This window comes from Lithobates pipiens, unplaced genomic scaffold (assembly GCF_037356315.1).
Source record: "Lithobates pipiens isolate NorthernLeopardFrog02 unplaced genomic scaffold, aLitPip1_a1.2 Scaffold_35, whole genome shotgun sequence".
Classification (NCBI taxonomy): Eukaryota; Metazoa; Chordata; class Amphibia; order Anura; family Ranidae; genus Lithobates; species Lithobates pipiens.
Window position 1 is genome coordinate 7722994 of NW_027507811.1, and position 22006 is coordinate 7744999.

At 47.5% G+C, this 22006-nt stretch overlaps 2 protein-coding genes and 1 long non-coding RNA gene across 3 annotated transcripts in view; all 3 read right to left on the minus strand.

Annotated features, from left to right (window-relative positions):
* LOC143955469 (uncharacterized) overlaps positions 1–22006 on the minus strand; it is a 158493-nt gene that overhangs the window by 66289 nt on the left and 70198 nt on the right. The gene's annotated exons all lie outside the window — the stretch shown is intronic.
* The window catches only part of LOC143956128 (uncharacterized), a 40679-nt gene that overhangs the window by 5315 nt on the left and 13358 nt on the right, over positions 1–22006 (minus strand). The window contains exon 5 of the mRNA XM_077466260.1: positions 21867–21971. Coding sequence (XP_077322386.1) covers positions 21867–21971 — 105 coding nt within the window. The remainder of the gene's footprint in view (positions 1–21866; positions 21972–22006) is intronic.
* Positions 889–7635, minus strand: LOC143956136 (uncharacterized). The gene is made up of 3 exons (XR_013269834.1): positions 7337–7635; positions 1084–1188; positions 889–1003 (listed from the first exon to the last, which is right to left on the minus strand). It is a non-coding gene; the product is annotated as an uncharacterized LOC143956136 (long non-coding RNA).

The window sequence follows — 22006 nt, forward strand, 5'->3', positions numbered from 1 at the left end:
ATCCTCCTCACCTCTCCGGTCAGGTCTGTGTTTTATTAATAGAGATAAGAGTGATGTCATGTGACCTCCCAGAATCCTCCTCACCTCTCCGGTCAGGTCTGTGTTTTATTAATAGAGATAAGAGTGATGTCATGTGACCTCCCAGAATCCTCCTCACCTCTCCGGTCAGGTCTGTGTTTTATTAATAGAGATAAGAGTGATGTCATGTGACCTCCCAGAATCCTCCTCACCTCTCCGGTCAGGTCTGTGATATATTAATAGAGATAAGAGTGATGTCATGTGACCTCCCAGAATCCTCCTCACCTCTCCGGTCAGGTCTGTGTTTTATTAATAGAGATAAGAGTGAAGTCATGTGACCTCCCAGAATCCTCCTCTCCTCTCCGGCCAGGTCTGTGTTTTATTAATAGAGATAAGAGTGATGTCATGTGACCTCCCAGAATCCTCCTCACCTCTCCGATCAGGTCTGTGTTTTATTAATAGAGATAAGAGTGATGTCATGTGACCCTCCCAGAATCCTCCTCACCTCTCCGGTCAGGTCTGTGTTTTATTATTAGAGATAAGAGTGATGTCATGTGACCTCCCAGAATCCTCCTCACCTCTCCGGTCAGGTCTGTGTTTTATTAATAGAGATAAGAGTGATGTCATGTGACCTCCCAGAATCCTCCTCACCTCTCCGGTCAGGTCTGTGTTTTATTAATAGAGATAAGAGTGATGTCATGTGACCTCCCAGAATCCTCCTCCCCTCTCCGGTCAGGTCTGTGTTTTATTAATAGAGATAAGAGTGATGTCATGTGACCTCCCAGAATCCTCCTCACCTCTCCGGTCAGGTCTGTGTTTTATTAATAGAGATAAGAGTGATGTCATGTGACCTCCCAGAATCCTCCTCACCTCTCCAATCAGCAGGTAGATGATCTCCAGGGTGAGGTTTAGTATCCTCTCAGTCATGTGACTCCGGTCCTCCTCCATCCTCATCCATGTCATCATTTTATCTATTCAGGATTTCCTATAGAGAGATAATTTTGGCAAATTAAAGTAAGAATTATTTGGAGTTTTTAGTAAATAAAAAAAATAATATAATTTTACCTCCTCTGCTGCCAGGTCCAGCAATATCTCCTCTCTACTCCGTACAACATGGAATTTCCTGTCTGTACCTGACATCACTTCCCGTCTTCCACGGAGACTTCCTGTCTGGGTAGAAGTGAGAAGAAGGTCACCACCTTGTGGAGCTCAGAGGAAACTTCTCGTAGTGTGAACACGGTGTTGGGCGCCGATACTTTGTAAAGGGAGGTAAATGGCACGCAGGGTTCTCAAGGCAGCCGATTAGTTAAACAGCAATGGGATGTGAATGTGAAGGGGGGGGGGGGGTAGTAGTAGGTGTGTTGAAGATTTAGGAACTACTACCCCCATGGGAACACACTTAGCCTGGACTGTTATACAATTTTGAGGATTCAGGATCTTCTTGGACCAACAAATTCTCTGTTGGGTTTGTTTTGTTTATGAACTGGTTTGCTGCACAAGGAGACCTCCTCCATGAACGAGTGATCTCCAAGGGGTTAAGAGTCGCTCTTCTTCAGTTGGCGCTTTGCCGTTATATTTGCGGAGGTATTCGGGCAACTAGCGGGGCGCTTTTAACCCCCTCTAGGGGCCAAAAAAGGGCCAAAAAAGGGTTAAAACCACCAACAGAGAGCTGCTGCTTAGCTGCGCTGGCCATTGATTTTCAATGGGCAGGAGCGGTGGAGGAGCGGTGTGCACACCGCTCCAAAGATGCTGCTACCAGGACTTTTTTTGAAGCATACTGCCAGCGCACCCCGCTCCAGTGTGAAACCCCTGGGGGCTTTCACATTGGAGAGACGGGGTGCTTTGCAGGCGCTTTTTTTTACCGCTGTAGCACCTGCAAAGCCCCCCCAGTGTGAAAGGGGTCTTAAGGGCCGAGCCTCTTTCTGAGATTTGTTGTTTACAAGTTAAAAACTGTTTTTTTTTTTTTGCTAGAGAACAATATATATATTTTTTTCTAAAACCCTAGAGAACAAAATGGCGGTCGTTGCCATACTTTCTGTCACACCGTATTCACGCAGCGGTCTTACAAGCGCACTTTTTTTTGGGAAAAAAAAAATACACCTTTTTTTATATAAAAAAATAAGACAACAGTAAAGTTAGCCCTTTTTTTTTTTTGTTTATATTATATATTATTATAATATTATTTAATATTATATTTATATTTTTTTTATATTGTGAAAGATAACGTTACGTGATACCCAACATGTCACGCTTCAAAATTGCGCCCCGCTCGTGGAATAGCGACAAACTTTTGCCCTTAAAAATTCTTTACAAACAATATATATATTTTTTTCTAAAACCCTAGAGAACAAAACGACGGTCGTTGCCATACTTTCTGTCACACCGTATTCACGCAGCGGTCTTACAAGCGCACTTTTTTTGGGGAAAAAAAATACACCTTTTTTTATATAAAAAAAATAAGACAACAGTAAAGTTAGCCCTTTTTTTTTTTTGTTTATATATTATTATTATTATTATATTATTTAATATTATATTTATATATTTTTTATATTGTGGAAGATAACGTTACTCCGGGTAAATTGATACCCAACATGTCACGCTTCAAAATTGCGCCCCGCTCGTGGAATAGCGACAAACTTTTGCCCTTAAAAATTCTCCATAGGCGATTGTTTGCACGATTGTTGCATGTTTTGAGTTACAGGTGAGGTCTAGGGCTAGAATTATCGCTCTCGCTCTACCGATTGCGACGATACCTCACATGTGTGGTTTGAACACGGTTTTTTATATGCGAGCGCGCGACTCATGTATGCGTTCGCTTCATGCACGTGAGCTCGGCGGGACAGGGCGTGTTTAAAAAACATTTTTTCTTATTTATTTTAACTTTTATTTTTCATTTTTACACTGTTCTTTAACCACTTTCAGACCGGACCATTTTGCTGGTCAAAGACCAGACCACTTTTTGCGATTCGGCACTGCGTCGCTTTAACTGACAATTGCGCGGTCGTGGTGATGTGGCTCCCAAACAAAATTGACGTCCTTTTTTTTCCCACAAATAGAGCTTTCTTTTGGTGGTATTTGATCACCCCTGCGGTTTTTATTTTTTGCGCTATAAACAAAAATAGAGCGCCAATTTTGAAAAAAACGCATTATTTTTTACTTTTTGTTATAATAAATATCCCCCAAAAATATATAAAAAAACATTTTTTTCCCTCAGTTTAATCCGATACGTATTCTTCTACATATTTTTGGTAAAAAAAAAATCGCAATAAGCGATTATTGATTGGTTTGCGCAAAAGTTATAGCGTTTACAAAATAGGGATAGTTTTATAGCATTTTTATTAATAATTTATTATTATTTTTTTTTTTACTAGTAATGGCGGCGATCAGCGATTTTTATTGTGACTGCGACATTGTGGGGGACCCATCGGACATTTTTGACACATTTTTGGGACCATTGTCATTTATACAGCAATCAGTGCTATATAAATGCAGTGATTCCTGTTTAAATGACACAGGCAGTGAAGGGGTTAACCAGTGGGTGGCAGTGTAGGGGGTTAAGTGTTCCTAGGGGTGTGTTACTAACTGTGGGGGGGTTGGGCTTTCATTTAGTGAACACTGATCTCTGCTCCAATCACATGGAGCAGAGATCAGCGTCACTAGTTGCTAGGCAGAATGGAGAAATGTTGTTTACAACGGCATTTCTTCATTTGGCCGCTCAGTGAGACGATCGCGGGGATGCCCGCGGCGATCGAGTCCGCGGGTCCCGCGACCGGACTCACGGAGGTCCCGACCAGTGCCGGCGGCGCGCTCCCGATGGCAGGGCGGCAAATTTAAAGGGACGTACATGTACGCCCATTTGCCTGCCCGTGCCATTCTGTCGACGTACATCGGCGTGCGCTGGTCGGGAAGTGGTTAAAAAAAATAAAAATAAATAGTGTCACTTTTATTCCTATTGCAAGGAATCTAAGCATCCCCTGTAATAGAAAAAAAGCATGACAGGGCCTCTTAAATATGAGATCGGGGGGGGGGGGGGGGGTGTCAAAAAGAACTCAAATCTCATATTTACACTAAAATGCAATAAAAAAAAAATTGTCATTTGAAAAAATGAAAAAAAAAAACGTCCCTTTAAGCCCTTGTACACACGGTCGGACAATCCGATGGAAAAGGTCCGATTGGACCATGTTGTTGAATAATCCGACCATGTGTGTGGGCTCCATCGGAATATCCTACCGACAAAGTTTTAGAGCCGGGCTATAACATTTTCCGACAACGTGATCCGATCGGACTTTGTCCGATCGTCTGTTGAGAATCCCGATCGGGGGCAAAGTGCCACGCATTGCTCAGATCAAATTCCGAGACCAAAGCTATTGGCTACTAGCCTTGAACGTAGTCCCGTCGTAACCAAAGAACGTCATCGCGTTCCGAAATAAGCGGATTTTCCGACAACTTTGTCCGACCGTGTGTATGCAACACCAGTTTCGGACCAAAATCCGACGGATTTTGTTGACGGAATGTCCGACCCGCGTCTGTACAAGTGCTAAGAGCTATGGGTGGAAGAGACGTCAAAAACGGAGATGGGTGGGGGGGACATCTTCCCTCTCACTCGTCTCCATGTCTAGCCAGGAGAAGGACCCGATCCGAGGGCACTGGAGCGCGTCGGGAGGGGAGGCGAGGGGGGGGGGGGGGTGACCCTCTCCCACCGCCGATAAAACTGATCTTGCGGCGAATCCGTCGCTGAGACCACTTTTATCTGAAAGCGGACCGCCTGCTGAAGAAGAGGATATTGGGGGGTTATGGTAGCTCGCTGCTGCCATAACAACCATATTCCTCTTCAAAATACCGACGTAAAACTGCGGCGGGCGGTCCGTAAGTGGTTAAAAAAATAAAAATAAAATTTTACTCCTTCACTGATATGCACCGATGAGGCTGCACTGATGGGCACTGATTGGCTGCCACTGATGGACCCCCGATTATCAGTGTAGATGTCCCCTGTCACACTAGTCAGTTACCAGCTCTCTCCTCTCCTCAGGCTTTTAACAGTGGAAAAGATGGCGGGCAAGCGTTTTTAAATTGTGATTGGACACAGCCGATCAAGTGGTAAAGAGCCGCTGATTGGCTCTTTACTCCGATCGGTGACCGGCTGCGTCCGGAAGGGCCGCGACCATGGGAGGACGTCATATGACGCCCCTCCCAGAACTGGCCAACTGCGCTGTAACTTGTCATTTTTGCTATAGCGCGGTCAGCAAGTCGTTAAACCCCCCCTCAGCCCCAAGGACGGGCTCAGGCGCGTTCGCAACTCCGCGGGCTGCAGAGATCGGGAAATGTCTCACTACCTGCGATTAGCGCATGCGCAGCGTCAGCTTCCTGGCCGCGCGCGCTGGGACGTGGAAGTTGCGAACACGCCTGAGCCCGTCCTTACTCAGAACCCTCAGCATTTTCCTCCCCCCGACACCAACGATGGGACATATTATTGTAGCAAAGTCCCCGCCCCCCCCCCCCTCTCCAGAGGCCCGAATGGTGACCTCAAGGGTTAGGGAGAGCGGACATCCTTTCTTGTAAGGTGGGTTAGCGATTAGCGCATGCGCAGCATCAGCTTCCTGGCCGCGCGCGCTGGGACGTGGAAGTTGCGAACACACCCGAGCCCGTCCTTACTCAGAACCCTCAGCATTTTCCTCCCCCCCGACTCCAACGATGGGACATATTATTGTAACAAAGTCCCCGCCCCCCCCAGAGGCCCGAATGGTGACCTCAAGGGGTTAGGGAGAGCGGACATCCTTTCTTGTAAGGTGGGTTGTCAGGCACGGTGGGGGAGATGCAAGATGAAATGGTGGGCGCCAGTCACTTTTTGAATGCGAACAAGAGATTTATTGTGTCTTAACAAGAACTGTGGGAGAGAGCGGGTCAGGGTCAGGACAACCTTAGGTAGATGCAATGGTAACTGGCAGACACCGGGACACTATAGGCAGGGGCGGACTGACCATTGGGGCACTCGGGCACTGCCCGAGGGCTCCATCAGGGTTGCCAGCCTCAATAAAACCAGGGAAAGTATGTGCCTGTCTACTGTGTGGCCCCATAATCTCCTATTGCCCGGGAGCCCCATAATCTCCTATTGCCCGGGGGCCCCATGAGTTGTCAGTCCGCCCCTGACTATAGGTAGACAGTTATACAGGGATGCCACTTCTGTATAGGTAGGACCGCCGTCTCCTATGGCAACTAAACTTGTAACAGTCACTAAAGGTACATAACTCTTAGTAACACAGAACAGCCCGTTCTTTATCTCACAGTATCCCACCGTAGGTCCTCAATCACCGAGCTCCCAGTCTCCCACTAGACTTCCAGATCCCAGTCGTCTCCGGATCTCCTGAGCTCTTCCACAGCTATCCCGCTGTATACTCCTCAAGCGTCACCCCCGATATCCTTCTGGGTCCCTGGCTTTGCCCTTCGCTGAAACGTCCCCACTTCTTCACCGCCCCCGGCTGGTAAGAAGACTGCTCTGGTACTGGCTCAAGCTTACTCACTGTGGTCTCCGGTAATAAGGCGGATGGTCCCTTATTGGCGACCCCTTCCCCTTTACCTCCGACCACAACTGGTTCCCCATCCAACTGAACCTTCGCAACTCGGTTGGACTCCAATCCTGCAGTACCAACCCTACGCTGCTCCTCCAGCTCCTGGATAGGCCTCAGGCAGCCAGGTGTCCCAGGGGATAGGCCCCTGGTTTCCCGCCTAACAGCCTGGGGTGACATAACACACGTCCAGGTGGCACAGAACCCCCGATCACCTGACCCCTCCCCAAATATATAGACTCTCCCAGCAGGCCAAGGGACTAAAGAAGCCCCTGCCAATTGGCTAAGGCACCCCATCCAGTCATAATCTGACCTTGCTATGCACTTGTCGATCTAATGTCACCAGCCACAGTGCCACCTAGTGACAGAAGAGAGAAGAGGTGCAGCAATTCCAGAATTAGAGGGAAATCAGTGGATCTTCTAGCAATTAGCCAGGACAATTACTACCTGGCAAACTAAATTTGTTAGCATCCCTGCCTAAACGCCATTCTTTATGGCAGGCTGGGGAATGCTTTCTTCCTCCTGACCAGCAATGTAAGGGGCTCCATACTCCCGACCCCTGCACTCCATCATTGTGTTGGCTGCATATTGTAATGATTGCCCATTGGCTGCCTGTGCAGTGAAATAATTGCCCTTTGTAGGCCATGTAAGGTCATTGTCTTGCCTATTTATTGTCTATGCTGTTTGTTTAGAGGACCATATTGCTAGAATTATGGGGGGTTACTGGGTGTAAATAGAAAATAAGATCTTATTACCTCCTCTGCTGCCACTTCCAGCAACGTCACCTCTACTTCCTCCCGACTCACCTCTCACCCAGAACTTCCTGTCTGTACCTGACATCACTTCCTCTTTTCCATAGAGACTTCCTGCCTGGGAAGAAGTGAGATCACCACCTTGTGGAGCTCAGAAGAACTGCAGCTCAGGGGAACATCTCGTAGTGTGAACATGGCCTTGTGCTCTGTGTGTATGTACTGTATATCCTTATAGATAGGGGCATCTCCACTCCCACCAAGGGGGATAGAAATATATGGCTGCCTAGTCCAGCCTTTCTCAGCCAGGGTTCCTCCAAAGGTTTCTAGGGGTTCCCTGAGCAATGAAGATCTTCTATCTCTCAGTAACAACTGACAGTAATGATCTTTTAGAGGGGCACGTAAGTGACCACTACACTGACCACTGATATAAGAGGATCCTTCTCCCATTGGTCACCAACGTAAGTGACCACTACACGTACCACTGATATAAGGGGGTCCTTCTCCCATTGGTCACCAACGTAAGTGACCACTACACTGACCACTGATATAAGAGGATCCTTCTCTCATTGGTCACCAACGTAAGTGACCACTACCCTGACCATTGATATAAGAGGGTCCTTCTCCCATTGGTCAACAACGTAAGTGACCACTACACTGACCTCTGATATAAGAGGGATCCTTCTCCCATTGGTCACCAACGTAAGTGACCACTACACTGACCACTGATATAAGAGGGTCCTTCTCCCATTGGTCACCAACGTAAGTGACCACTACCCTGACCATTGATATAAGAGGGTCCTTCTCCCATTGGCCACCAACGTAAGTGACCACTACCCTGACCATTGATATAAGAGGGTCCTTCTCCCATTGGCTACCAACGTAAGTGACCACTACCCTGACCATTGATATAAGAGGGTCCTTCTCCCATTGGTCACCAACGTAAGTGACCACGACCCTGACCATTGATATAAGAGGATCCTTCTCCCATTGGTCACCAACGTTAGTGACCACTACCCTGACCATTGATATAATGGGGTCCTTCTCCCATTGGTCACCAACGTAAGTGACCACTACACGTACCACTGATATAAGGGGGTCCTTCTCCCATTGGTCACCAACGTAAGTGACCACTACACTGACCACTGATATAAGAGGGATCCTTCTCCCATTGGTCACCAACGTAAGTGACCACTACACTGACCATTGATATAAGAGGGTCCTTCTCCCATTGGTCACCAACGTAAGTGACCACTACACGTACCACTGATATAAGGGAGTCCTTCTCCCATTGGTCACCAACGTAAGTGACCACTACACTGACCACTGATATAAGAGGGATCCTTCTCCCATTGGTCACCAACGTAAGTGACCACTACCCTGACCATTGATATAAGAGGGTCCTTCTCCCATTGGTCACCAACGTAAGTGACCACTACACTGACCACTGATATAAGAGGGATCCTTCTCCCATTGGTCACCAACGTAAGTGACCACTACACTGACCATTGATATAAGAGGGTCCTTCTCCCATTGGTCACCAACGTAAGTGACCACTACACGTACCACTGATATAAGAGGGATCCTTCTCCCATTGGTCACCAACGTAAGTGACCACTACACTGACCACTGATATAAGAGGATCCTTCTCCCATTGGTCACCAACGTAAGTGACCACTACCCTGACCATTGATATAAGAGGGTCCTTCTCCCATTGGTCACCAACGTAAGTGACCACTACCCTGACCATTGATATAAGAGGGTCCTTCTCCCATTGGTCACCAACGTAAGTGACCACTACACGTACCACTGATATAAGAGGGATCCTTCTCCCATTGGTCACCAACGTAAGTGACCACTACACTGACCACTGATATAAGAGGATCCTTCTCCCATTGGTCACCAACGTAAGTGACCACTACCCTGACCATTGATATAAGAGGGTCCTTCTCCCATTGGTCACCAACGTAAGTGACCACTACACGTACCACTGATATAAGAGGGATCCTTCTCCCATTGGTCACCAACGTAAGTGACCACTACACTGACCACTGATATAAGAGGATCCTTCTCCCATTGGTCACCAACGTAAGTGACCACTACCCTGACCATTGATATAAGAGGGTCCTTCTCCCATTGGTCACCAACGTAAGTGACCACTACCCTGACCATTGATATAAGAGGGTCCTTCTCCCATTGGTCACCAACGTAAGTGACCACTACACGTACCACTGATATAAGAGGGATCCTTCTCCCATTGGTCACCAACGTAAGTGACCACTACACTGACCACTGATATAAGAGGATCCTTCTCCCATTGGTCACCAACGTAAGTGACCACTACCCTGACCATTGATATAAGAGGGTCCTTCTCCCATTGGTCACCAACGTAAGTGACCACTACACGTACCACTGATATAAGAGGGATCCTTCTCCCATTGGTCACCAACGTAAGTGACCACTACACTGACCACTGATATAAGAGGATCCTTCTCCCATTGGTCACCAACGTAAGTGACCACTACCCTGACCATTGATATAAGAGGGTCCTTCTCCCATTGGTCACCAACGTAAGTGACCACTACACTGACCACTGATATAAGAGGGATCCTTCTCCCATTGGTCACCAACGTAAGTGACCACTACCCTGACCATTGATATAAGAGGGTCCTTCTCCCATTGGTCACCAATGTAAAGAACCAGTACACTGACCACTGATATAAGAGGGTCCTTCTCCCATTGGTCACCAACGTAAGTGACCACTACACGTACCACTGATATAAGGGGATCCTTCTCCCATTGGTCACCAACGTAAGTGACCACTACACTGACCACTGATATAAGAGGGATCCTTCTCCCATTGGTCACCAACGTAAGTGACCACTACACTGACCATTGATATAAGAGGGTCCTTCTCCCATTGGTCACCAATGTAAGTGACCACTACACGTACCACTGATATAAGGGAGTCCTTCTCCCATTGGTCACCAACGTAAGTGACCACTACCCTGACCATTGATATAAGAGGGTCCTTCTCCCATTGGTCACCAATGTAAAGAACCAGTACACTGACCACTGATATAAGAGGGTCCTTCTCCCATTGGTCACCAACGTAAGTGACCACTACACGTACCACTGATATAAGGGGGTCCTTCTCCCATTGGTCACCAACGTAAGTGACCACTACACTGACCACTGATATAAGAGGGATCCTTCTCCCATTGGTCACCAACGTAAGTGACCACTACACTGACCACTGATATAAGAGGGATCCTTCTCCCATTGGTCACCAACGTAAGTGACCACTACACGTACCACTGATATAAGGGGGTCCTTCTCCCATTGGTCACCAACGTAAGTGACCACTACACTGACCACTGATATAAGAGGATCCTTCTCCCATTGGTCACCAACGTAAGTGACCACTACCCTGACCATTGATATAAGAGGGTCCTTCTCCCATTGGTCACCAACGTAAGTGACCACTACCCTGACCATTGATATAAGAGGGTCCTTCTTCCATTGGTCACCAACGTAAGTGACCACTACACGTACCACTGATATAAGAGGGATCCTTCTCCCATTGGTCACCAACGTAAGTGACCACTACCCTGACCATTGATATAAGAGGGTCCTTCTCCCATTGGTCACCAACGTAAGTGACCACTACACGTACCACTGATATAAGAGGGATCCTTCTCCCATTGGTCACCAACGTAAGTGACCACTACACTGACCACTGATATAAGAGGATCCTTCTCCCATTGGTCACCAACGTAAGTGACCACTACCCTGACCATTGATATAAGAGGGTCCTTCTCCCATTGGTCACCAACGTAAGTGACCACTACACTGACCACTGATATAAGAGGGATCCTTCTCCCATTGGTCACCAACGTAAGTGACCACTACCCTGACCATTGATATAAGAGGGTCCTTCTCCCATTGGTCACCAATGTAAAGAACCAGTACACTGACCACTGATATAAGAGGGTCCTTCTCCCATTGGTCACCAACGTAAGTGACCACTACACGTACCACTGATATAAGAGGGATCCTTCTCCCATTGGTCACCAATGTAAGTGACCACTACACTGACCACTGATATAAGAGGATCCTTCTCCCATTGGTCACCAACGTAAGTGACCACTACCCTGACCATTGATATAAGAGGGTCCTTCTCCCATTGGTCACCAACGTAAGTGACCACTACCCTGACCATTGATATGAGAGGGTCCTTCTCCCATTGGTCACCAACGTAAGTGACCACTACACGTACCACTGATATAAGAGGGATCCTTCTCCCATTGGTCACCAACGTAAGTGACCACTACACTGACCACTGATATAAGAGGGATCCTTCTCCTATTGGTCACCAACGTAAGTGACCACTACCCTGACCATTGATATAAGAGGGTCCTTCTCCCATTGGTCACCAATGTAAAGAACCAGTACACTGACCACTGATATAAGAGGGTCCTTCTCCCATTGGTCACCAACGTAAGTGACCACTACACGTACCACTGATATAAGAGGGATCCTTCTCCCATTGGTCACCAACGTAAGTGACCACTACACTGACCACTGATATAAGAGGATCCTTCTCCCATTGGTCACCAACGTAAGTGACCACTACCCTGACCATTGATATAAGAGGGTCCTTCTCCCATTGGTCACCAACGTAAGTGACCACTACACGTACCACTGATATAAGAGGGATCCTTCTCCCATTGGTCACCAACGTAAGTGACCACTACCCTGACCATTGATATAAGAGGGTCCTTCTCCCATTGGTCACCAACGTAAGTGACCACTACACGTACCACTGATATAAGAGGGATCCTTCTCCCATTGGTCACCAACGTAAGTGACCACTACACTGACCACTGATATAAGAGGATCCTTCTCCCATTGGTCACCAACGTAAGTGACCACTACCCTGACCATTGATATAAGAGGGTCCTTCTCCCATTGGTCACCAACGTAAGTGACCACTACACTGACCACTGATATAAGAGGGATCCTTCTCCCATTGGTCACCAACGTAAGTGACCACTACCCTGACCATTGATATAAGAGGGTCCTTCTCCCATTGGTCACCAATGTAAAGAACCAGTACACTGACCACTGATATAAGAGGGTCCTTCTCCCATTGGTCACCAACGTAAGTGACCACTACACGTACCACTGATATAAGAGGGATCCTTCTCCCATTGGTCACCAACGTAAGTGACCACTACACTGACCACTGATATAAGAGGATCCTTCTCCCATTGGTCACCATTGTAAGTGACCACTACCCTGACCATTGATATAAGAGGGTCCTTCTCCCATTGGTCACCAACGTAAGTGACCACTACCCTGACCATTGATATGAGAGGGTCCTTCTCCCATTGGTCACCAACGTAAGTGACCACTACACGTACCACTGATATAAGAGGGATCCTTCTCCCATTGGTCACCAACGTAAGTGACCACTACACTGACCACTGATATAAGAGGGATCCTTCTCCTATTGGTCACCAACGTAAGTGACCACTACCCTGACCATTGATATAAGAGGGTCCTTCTCCCATTGGTCACCAATGTAAAGAACCAGTACACTGACCACTGATATAAGAGGGTCCTTCTCCCATTGGTCACCAACGTAAGTGACCACTACACGTACCACTGATATAAGAGGGATCCTTCTCCCATTGGTCACCAACGTAAGTGACCACTACACTGACCACTGATATAAGAGGATCCTTCTCCCATTGGTCACCAACGTAAGTGACCACTACCCTGACCATTGATATAAGAGGGTCCTTCTCCCATTGGTCACCAACGTAAGTGACCACTAGCCTGACCATTGATATGAGAGCGTCCTTCTCCCATTGGTCACCAACGTAAGTGACCACTACACGTACCACTGATATAAGAGGGATCCTTCTCCCATTGGTCACCAACGTAAGTGACCACTACACTGACCACTGATATAAGAGGATCCTTCTCCCATTGGTCACCAACGTAAGTGACCACTACCCTGACCATTGATATAAGAGGGTCCTTCTCCCATTGGTCACCAACGTAAGTGACCACTACACTGACCACTGATATAAGAGGGATCCTTCTCCCATTGGTCACCAACGTAAGTGACCACTACCCTGACCATTGATATAAGAGGGTCCTTCTCCCATTGGTCACCAATGTAAGTGACCACTACACGTTCCTACTGATATAAGTTGATCCTTCTCCTATTGGTCACCAACATAAGTGACCACTACACGTACCACTGATAAAAGGGGGTCCTTCTCCCATTAGTCACCAACGTAAGTGACCACTACCCTGAACATTGATATAATGGGGTCCTTCTCCCATTGGTCACCAACATAAGTGACCACTACAATGACCATTGATATAAGGGGGTCCTTCTCCCATTGGTCACCACCCCCGCCATGTTTCCCAGGCTTCGCTATCCCACCTGCGGTCCTGGTATGGCAGATGTTGCCATGTAGAGGGGAGGGAGACCAGCGAACATCTGTTCTAATAGACCCCCGATGTCTCATTAAAGAGAACCTGTCATAAAGGAGGCTATTGTTCACTTATGGGAAAGCCCTAAAGTTAGGTTTAAAAAAAAGTCTAATGCCCCATACACACTATCAGTTTTTCTGCTGATTTTGTCTTCAGATTTACCAAAACCATATAGTGCGACGCCCTGCCTGGTTGCATATGTAGCACTGACCCCCGAAGGAGCTGCTGGTTTTGTTGGGCTTACCGTTACGGTACCAGTATCTCTCAGCCGGTCCGGCGATACCGTATGAATATAGATCCACAAAGTGTCCTTCAACTGAGCCTCCAGGCTCCTTCAGAGAAGCCAGCCTTGCGCATGGCCTTCTCCCGAAGAGTCCTCCCCTGGATGCTTCTCCAGTTGCTGGGCCTCTCCTCAGATGAGACGGCACCGGACCACCCTTGGATCATTAGGGTCTCAAATCCATTCAGGCCTGTCCCTGCAGTTGCTTCACCTCGGGCTATCCAACCCCGATGCTCAGAATTGCATGGATCCGCAACCCAGGCCAGTAGGGCCATGATGGCTGGTCAGAAGGACCAGGACCAAACAGACAGAAAATATCTTCTGGACCGGAACCCCCGAAACACGTGATTTCAGTACCTTAACCACTTGCTTACTGGGCACTTAAACCCCCCTCATGCCCAGACCAATTTTCAGCTTTCAGCGCTGATGCACTTTGAATGACAATTGCGCGGGCATACAACACTGTACCCAATTGAAATGTTTATCATTTTTTTCCCACAAATAGAGCTTTCTTTTGGTGGTATTTAATTACAGCTCGGAGTTTTATTTTTTACTAAACAAACAAAAAAAATGCAAAAAATAAAATAAAAATCATGTTTAATAGTTTGTTATAAAATTTTGCAAACGGGTCATTTTTCTCCTTCATTGAAGTGCGCTGATGAGGCGGCACTGATAGGCTGCACTGGTGGGCACTGATGGGCTGCATTGGTGGGCACTGATGGGCTGCATTGGTGGGCACTGATAGGCTGCACTGGTGGGCACTGATAGGCATAGTTAAAGAGGAAGTAAACCCTTCCAAACAACTTGGACCTACAGGTAAGCCTAGATTAAGGCTTACCTGTAGGTCCAAGCAATATCTCCTAAACCTATATGGTTTAGGAGATATTTGCCCGAAAATGGGCACCGCTGTCTACGGCGCATGCGCCGTAGACAGCGGCGCGCAGGCGCACTAAATGCGGCAAATCCATGAATGGATTTGCCAAATTTGTCGACTCCCGTGCGCATGCGCGGGAGTGACGTCATCGCGGCTTCGCCGAGTGGCAGCGGCGGAGCTGCGAGACGCGACTCCCGTGCGCATGCGCGGGAGTGACGTCATCGCGGCTTCGCCGCTGTGATTCGTCGGAGCTGCGAGACGCCACCAGCAACATGGATGCGACGGACTACAGGGATCAGCGGCGACTTCGCTGGCTCCTGTGTCAGGTAAGTGACACATAATGAGCTACTATGCGATGCATAGTAGTCCATTATGCTTTACCTTTGCAGGGAAAAAAAGAGGAAGTAAACTCATCAGGGTTTACTTCCTCTTTAAGGCGGCACTAATAGGCACAGATAAGGCAACACCGATGGGCACAGATAAGGCGGCACTGATGGGCAAAGATGGGCACAGATAAGATGGCACGGATGGGTGGCACGGATGGGTGGCATGGATGGGCACTGATAGGTACCACTGATAGATGGGACTGATGGGCACTGATAGGTGGCACTGATAGGTGGCTCTGATAGGTGATACTGCTGGGCACTGATGGGTGGCACTGCTGGGCACGGATATGTGGCACTGGGGTGCAGCACCTTTGAGGCAGATTGTGGGCACTGCTGGGTGGCACTGTGGGTGGCACTGCTGGGTGGCACTGTGGGCACTGCTGGGTGGCACTATGGGCACTGCTGGGTGGCACTGACGGGGGGCACTTACTTTTAGTACATGTGGCACTGCAGGGGGCAGGTGGGCACTGGCAGGGGGCAGGTAGGCATTAGCAGGGCTGGCCGTGATCGGGACTGATGTCCCGATCACGGCCGCCGGTGATCTGCGGCCGCACGTACACGGGACTACGTCTATTGACGTCGTCCCGGAAAAGGAGATCCGCGCTGTAGCCGTCATTTGGCTATAGCGCGGATCTCAAGTGGTTAAATACCACCTCCCAGAATACACAGCAGGAAAACCCTCCCACTGGGCTGGTTCAGAGAAAGGGATGGCACTCAATACACCCAACTAGACTGAGTTCTACCACTTGATGGCGGTGACAGCGACACCTGCCGCCCAGGAGAACTCAGTGCAATCCAACTAGACTGGTACTGAAAACATAATTTAGCAAAATTAGCCCTAAAACCCAACTGTGGTTTTAGGAATATTCATTTTCAAAACATATAGCGCATGCTCGTCGGGATCCGGCGCTACACATACAAATTGAAAATCCTAAGGGTTGACCTCATATTATATGGTTGTGGTCAGAGGCGGACTGACAACTCATGGGGCGCCCGGGCAATAGGAGATTATGGGGCCCCCGGGCAATAGAAGATTATGGTGCCCCTGGGCAATAGGAGATTATGGGGCCCCCGAGCAATAGGAGATTATGGGGCCCCCGGGCAATAGAAGATTATGGGGCCCCCGGGCAATAGAAGATTATGGGGCCCCCGGGCAATAGAAGATTATGGGGCCCCCGGGCAATAGGAGATTATGGGGCCACACAGTAAACACACACACACACACAGACACATACTTTCCCTGGTTTTATTGAGGCTGGCAACCCTGATGGGGCCCCCTAGTAGCATGGGGCCCTCGGGCAGTGCCCGAGTGCCCCAATGGTCAGTCCGCCCCTGGTTGTGGTAAATTTAAAGAAAAAAATCAGCAGAAAATCTGACACTGTGTATGGGGCTTAAAAGTAAAGTTACACCCAAGTACCTTGAGCCCCGACCTACATACACATATGAATGTAAACGCACATGTTGTGGGCCCCTTTATATGACAATGTTGATTGTATTACACGCGTTGCATATCCCCGTACACGCGTGAGTGAGAGCAACATTTCCAGGCCCGTTATTCATAATTATATCCAATCTGATGGCTCGTAAAGGCTTTTTTTCTCCAGGGCCTCTGCTTTCAGAAGCGTCGATGCGCTAGCTCAGTCATGGGATTTCCCCTTGGCCTACGCCTTGCCTCCAGTCCCTATGATCCTACGTTTTCTCCAACGACTCAGCAAGGAGAGACTGATGGTGTTGGCAGTAATCCCTCCCACATCTTCAAGACCTTCTGTCTCAGGGAGACTTTGTGCATCCGCATCCAGAGACTCTAAATTTAAAGGGTCTGAAAGTTGAGGGGAGGAGATTGGAAGAAGTAGGGTGTTATCAAAACTCTGCTTTCGGGCAAGGAAGGCCTCCACAAGCAATACCTATTGCAGGATTTGGCAGAAGCTTCTCGAATTAGCCCAAAGAGAGCAGTTTGACCCACTAAGACCAGAGGTTCAGAACGTGCTGCAATTTCTCCAGTCCGGCCTAGATTTAGAGTTATTCATTAATACCCTGAAGGTGCATATCTTGGCCTTCACAGCTCTCATGGACACCAGGTGGGCCCTAAATCCTCCGGTGGAATTCTTTCTAAGGGCGGTAATAAGGCTAAAACCACCAAGACGAAGTCTATACCCCAAATGGGACTTACCGATGGTGCTAAATGTTCTTGCAGCACCTCCCTTTGCGCCTACGGAAGGCTGTTCTTCACATCACACTGAAGGTGACCTTCCTGGTGGCTGTTACATCAGAGTCTCAGAAATTCAAGCCCTAGGCCAGGGGTCTCAAACTGGTGGCCCTCCAGCTGTTGCGGAACTACAAGTCCCATCATGCCTCTGCCTGAGGGAGTCATGCTTGTAACCGTCAGCCTTGCAATGCCTCATGGGACTTGTAGTTTCTCAACAGCTGGAGGGCCGCCAGTTTGAGACCCCTGCCCTAGGCTCTCGAGATCCCTAGATCGTTTTCTAGCCAGACAGGGTAGTCCTTCAGCCTATCCATCAATTCGTACCTAAGGTCCCTTCCTCATTTCACTCCAATCAGGAATGGGTCCTTCCAATATTCCCAGAAGAACAGAATCCATCAAAACTGCACCAATTGGATGTGGCAAGAGCCTTAAAGTTGCTCTCTTTTATAGAGTTATATTGGTCCTATGAGTTGGCCGGGGGGGTGGATCAACCAACCATGCGTATGCTGCCATGGATTGGCACCAGGAAAGGACAATTACGGAAAGGTAAGGATTCAATTTTCCATTATAGATGGGGTCACCTCCACTGCCACCAAGGGGGAGAAAAATAATTCATTATAGACCCCGGATCTCTCCATAAAGAGGACCCGTCACCTCCTATTACTGTCACATGGGATGTTTACATTCATTTTAGACCCCAGATCTCTCCATAAAGAGGACCCATCACTGCCTATTACTGTCACATGGGATGTTTACATTCATTATAGACCCCGGATCTCTCCATAAAGAGGACCCGTCACCTCCTATTACTGTCACATGGGATGTTTACATTCATTTTAGACCCCAGATCCCTCCATAAAGAGGACCCGTCACTTCCTATTACTGTCACATGGGATGTTTACATTCATTATAGACCCCGGATCTCTCCATAAAGAGGACCCGTCACCTCCTATTACTGTCACATGGGATGTTTACATTCATTATAGACCCCGGATCTCTCCATAAAGAGGACCCGTCACCTCCTATTACTGTCACATGGGATGTTTACATTCATTTTAGACCCCGGATCTCTCCATAAAGAGGACCCGTCACCGTCTATTACTGTCACATGGGATGTTTACATTCATTTTAGACCCCAGATCTCTCCAAAAGAGGACCCGTCACCTCCTATTACTGTCACATGGGATGTTTACATTCATTATAGACCCCAGATCTCTCCATAAAGAGGACCCGTCACCGCTTATTACTGTCACATGGGATGTTTACATTCATTTTAGACCCCAGATCTCTCCATAAAGCAGCCTGTCACCTCCTATTAGTGTCACATGGGATGTTTACATTCATTATAGACCCCAGATCTCTCCATAAAGAGGACCCGTCACCTCCTATTACTGTCACATAGGATGTTTACATTCATTATAGACCCCGGATCTCTGCATAAAGAGGACCCGTCACCTCCTATTACTGTCACATGGGATGTTTACATTCATTATAGACCCTGGATCTCGCCATATAGAGGACCCGTCACCTCCTATTACTGTCACATGGGATGTTTACATTCATTATAGACCCTGGATCTCGCCATAAAGAGGACCCGTCACCTATTATTACTGTCACATGGGATGTTTACATTCATTTTAGACCCCAGATCCCTCCATAAAGAGGACCCGTCACTTCCTATTACTGTCACATGGGATGTTTACATTCATTATAGACCCCAGATCTCTCCATAAAGAGGACCCGTCACCTCCTATTACTGTCACATGGGATGTTTACATTCATTATAGACCCCAGATCTCTCCATAAAGAGGACCCGTCACCTCATATTACTGTCACATGGGATGTTTACATTCATTATAGACCCCAGATCTCTCCATAAAGAGGACCCGTCACTTCCTATTACTGTCACATGGGATGTTTACATTCATTTTAGACCCCAGATCCCTCCATAAAGAGGACCCGTCACTTCCTATTACTGTCACATGGGATGTTTACATTCATTATAGACCCCGGATCTCTCCATAAAGGGGACCCGTCACCTCCTATTACTGTCACATGGGATGTTTACATTCATTTTAGACCCCGGATCTCTCCATAAAGAGGACCCGTCACCATCTATTACTGTCACATGGGATGTTTACATTCATTTTAGACCCCAGATCTCTCCAAAAGAGGACCCGTCACCTCCTATTACTGTCACATGGGATGTTTACATTCATTATAGACCCCAGATCTCTCCATAAAGAGGACCCGTCACCGCTTATTACTGTCACATGGGATGTTTACATTCATTTTAGACCCCAGATCTCTCCATAAAGCAGCCTGTCACCTCCTATTAGTGTCACATGGGATGTTTACATTCATTATAGACCCCAGATCTCTCCATAAAGAGGACCCGTCACCTCCTATTACTGTCACATAGGATGTTTACATTCATTATAGACCCCGGATCTCTGCATAAAGAGGACCCGTCACCTCCTATTACTGTCACATGGGATGTTTACATTCATTATAGACCCTGGATCTCGCCATATAGAGGACCCGTCACCTCCTATTACTGTCACATGGGATGTTTACATTCATTATAGACCCTGGATCTCGCCATAAAGAGGACCCGTCACCTATTATTACTGTCACATGGGATGTTTACATTCATTTTAGACCCCAGATCCCTCCATAAAGAGGACCCGTCACTTCCTATTACTGTCACATGGGATGTTTACATTCATTATAGACCCCGGATCTCTCCATAAAGAGGACCCGTCACCTCCTATTACTGTCACATGGGATGTTTACATTCATTTTAGACCCCAGATCTCTCCATAAAGAGGACCCGTCACCGTCTATTACTGTCACATGGGATGTTTACATTCATTTTAGACCCCAGATCTCTCCATAAAGAGGACCCGTCACCTCCTATTACAGTCACATGGGATGTTTACATTCATTATAGACCCCGGATCTCTCCATAAAGAGGACCCGTCACCTCCTATTACTGTCACATGGGATGTTTACATTCATTTTAGACCCCAGATCTCTCCATAAAGAGGGACCCGTCACCTCCTATTACTGTCACATGGGATGTTTACATTCATTTTAGACCCCAGATCTCTCCATAAAGAGGACCCGTCACCTCCTATTACAGTCACATGGGATGTTTACATTCATTATAGACCCCATATCTCTCCATAAAGAGAACCTGTCACCTCCTATTACTGTCACATGGGATGTATACATTCATTATAGACCCCAGATCTCTCCATAAAGAGGACCCGTCACCGCCTATTACTGTCACATGGGATGTTTACATTCATTATAGACCCCATATCTCTCCATAAAGAGAACCTGTCACCTCCTATTACTGTCACATGGGATGTATACATTCATTATAGACCCCAGATCTCTCCATAAAGAGGACCCGTCACCTCCTATTACTGTCTCATAGGACGTTATCCTCAGCCAATGAGAGATAATGACTCCATTTTTATTTTAAAAGGCCTAGAGGACCGCCTTTTAAGTGGTGGGGTTGACGTGTTTCGTCCCGAAGGACGGCTTGAGAAAACAGACCTCTTGCAAGAAGTTTACACCACAAAATGTACTCAGCCAATGAGAGGTAAGGACTCCGTTTTTATTTTTCTCCTGCTATCAATGGCCGACACGGTACAACACTTCATCCATGTCTTTGGTGGTCTCTGATCTCCTTATCAACTGTTTCTTGCCATTTCTTATGTTGTTGCCTTTTTTTTGGAAAGTTTTATTATCCCCCCACATAGGTGTGGCCCCTTTCTCAAGACTATGTTTCAATGGGAGAAACATTTACCAATCCGACCTCTAGATGGCACTGTTGTATCATCCATTCCATAGGACATCTTTGTCAAAAGATCAGGCTATGGTTGAGGTCTATGAACTGTTTCTTCCATTATGAAGATCAGCCATGGAGTATATCTGAGGTGTATATCAGGGGGTGCCTCTTCCCCACATGTCCAGCAACATCCATATACAAGACATTTCCCGCACTCACTAATACACCTCCAGGAATGTGTGGGACCCCCTGATGTACAGGAAGACAGGAATTCAGTGAGGAACAATTCCCTCACTCAGGACAGGAAAGTTCATTCTCCTCCGGGCGACATTTCAGATGACTGTGAAGGCAGGACTTCCACGAGTGACATTTCCCGCACTCAGGACAGGAAAGTGGCTTCTCCCTCATGTGACATCTCTGATGTGTGGAAAGAAAGGACTTTTCTGAAAAACATTTCCCGCACTCAGTACAGGAATACGACTTCTTCCCTCTGTGTATTTTCTGATGTTTGTAAAGTTGGGACTTGTCAGAAAAACAGTTCCCGCACTCAGGACAGGAAAAGGGCTTCTCGACCGTGCGAGGCCTTTGATGTACCACAAGTATTGATATTCGTAAAAA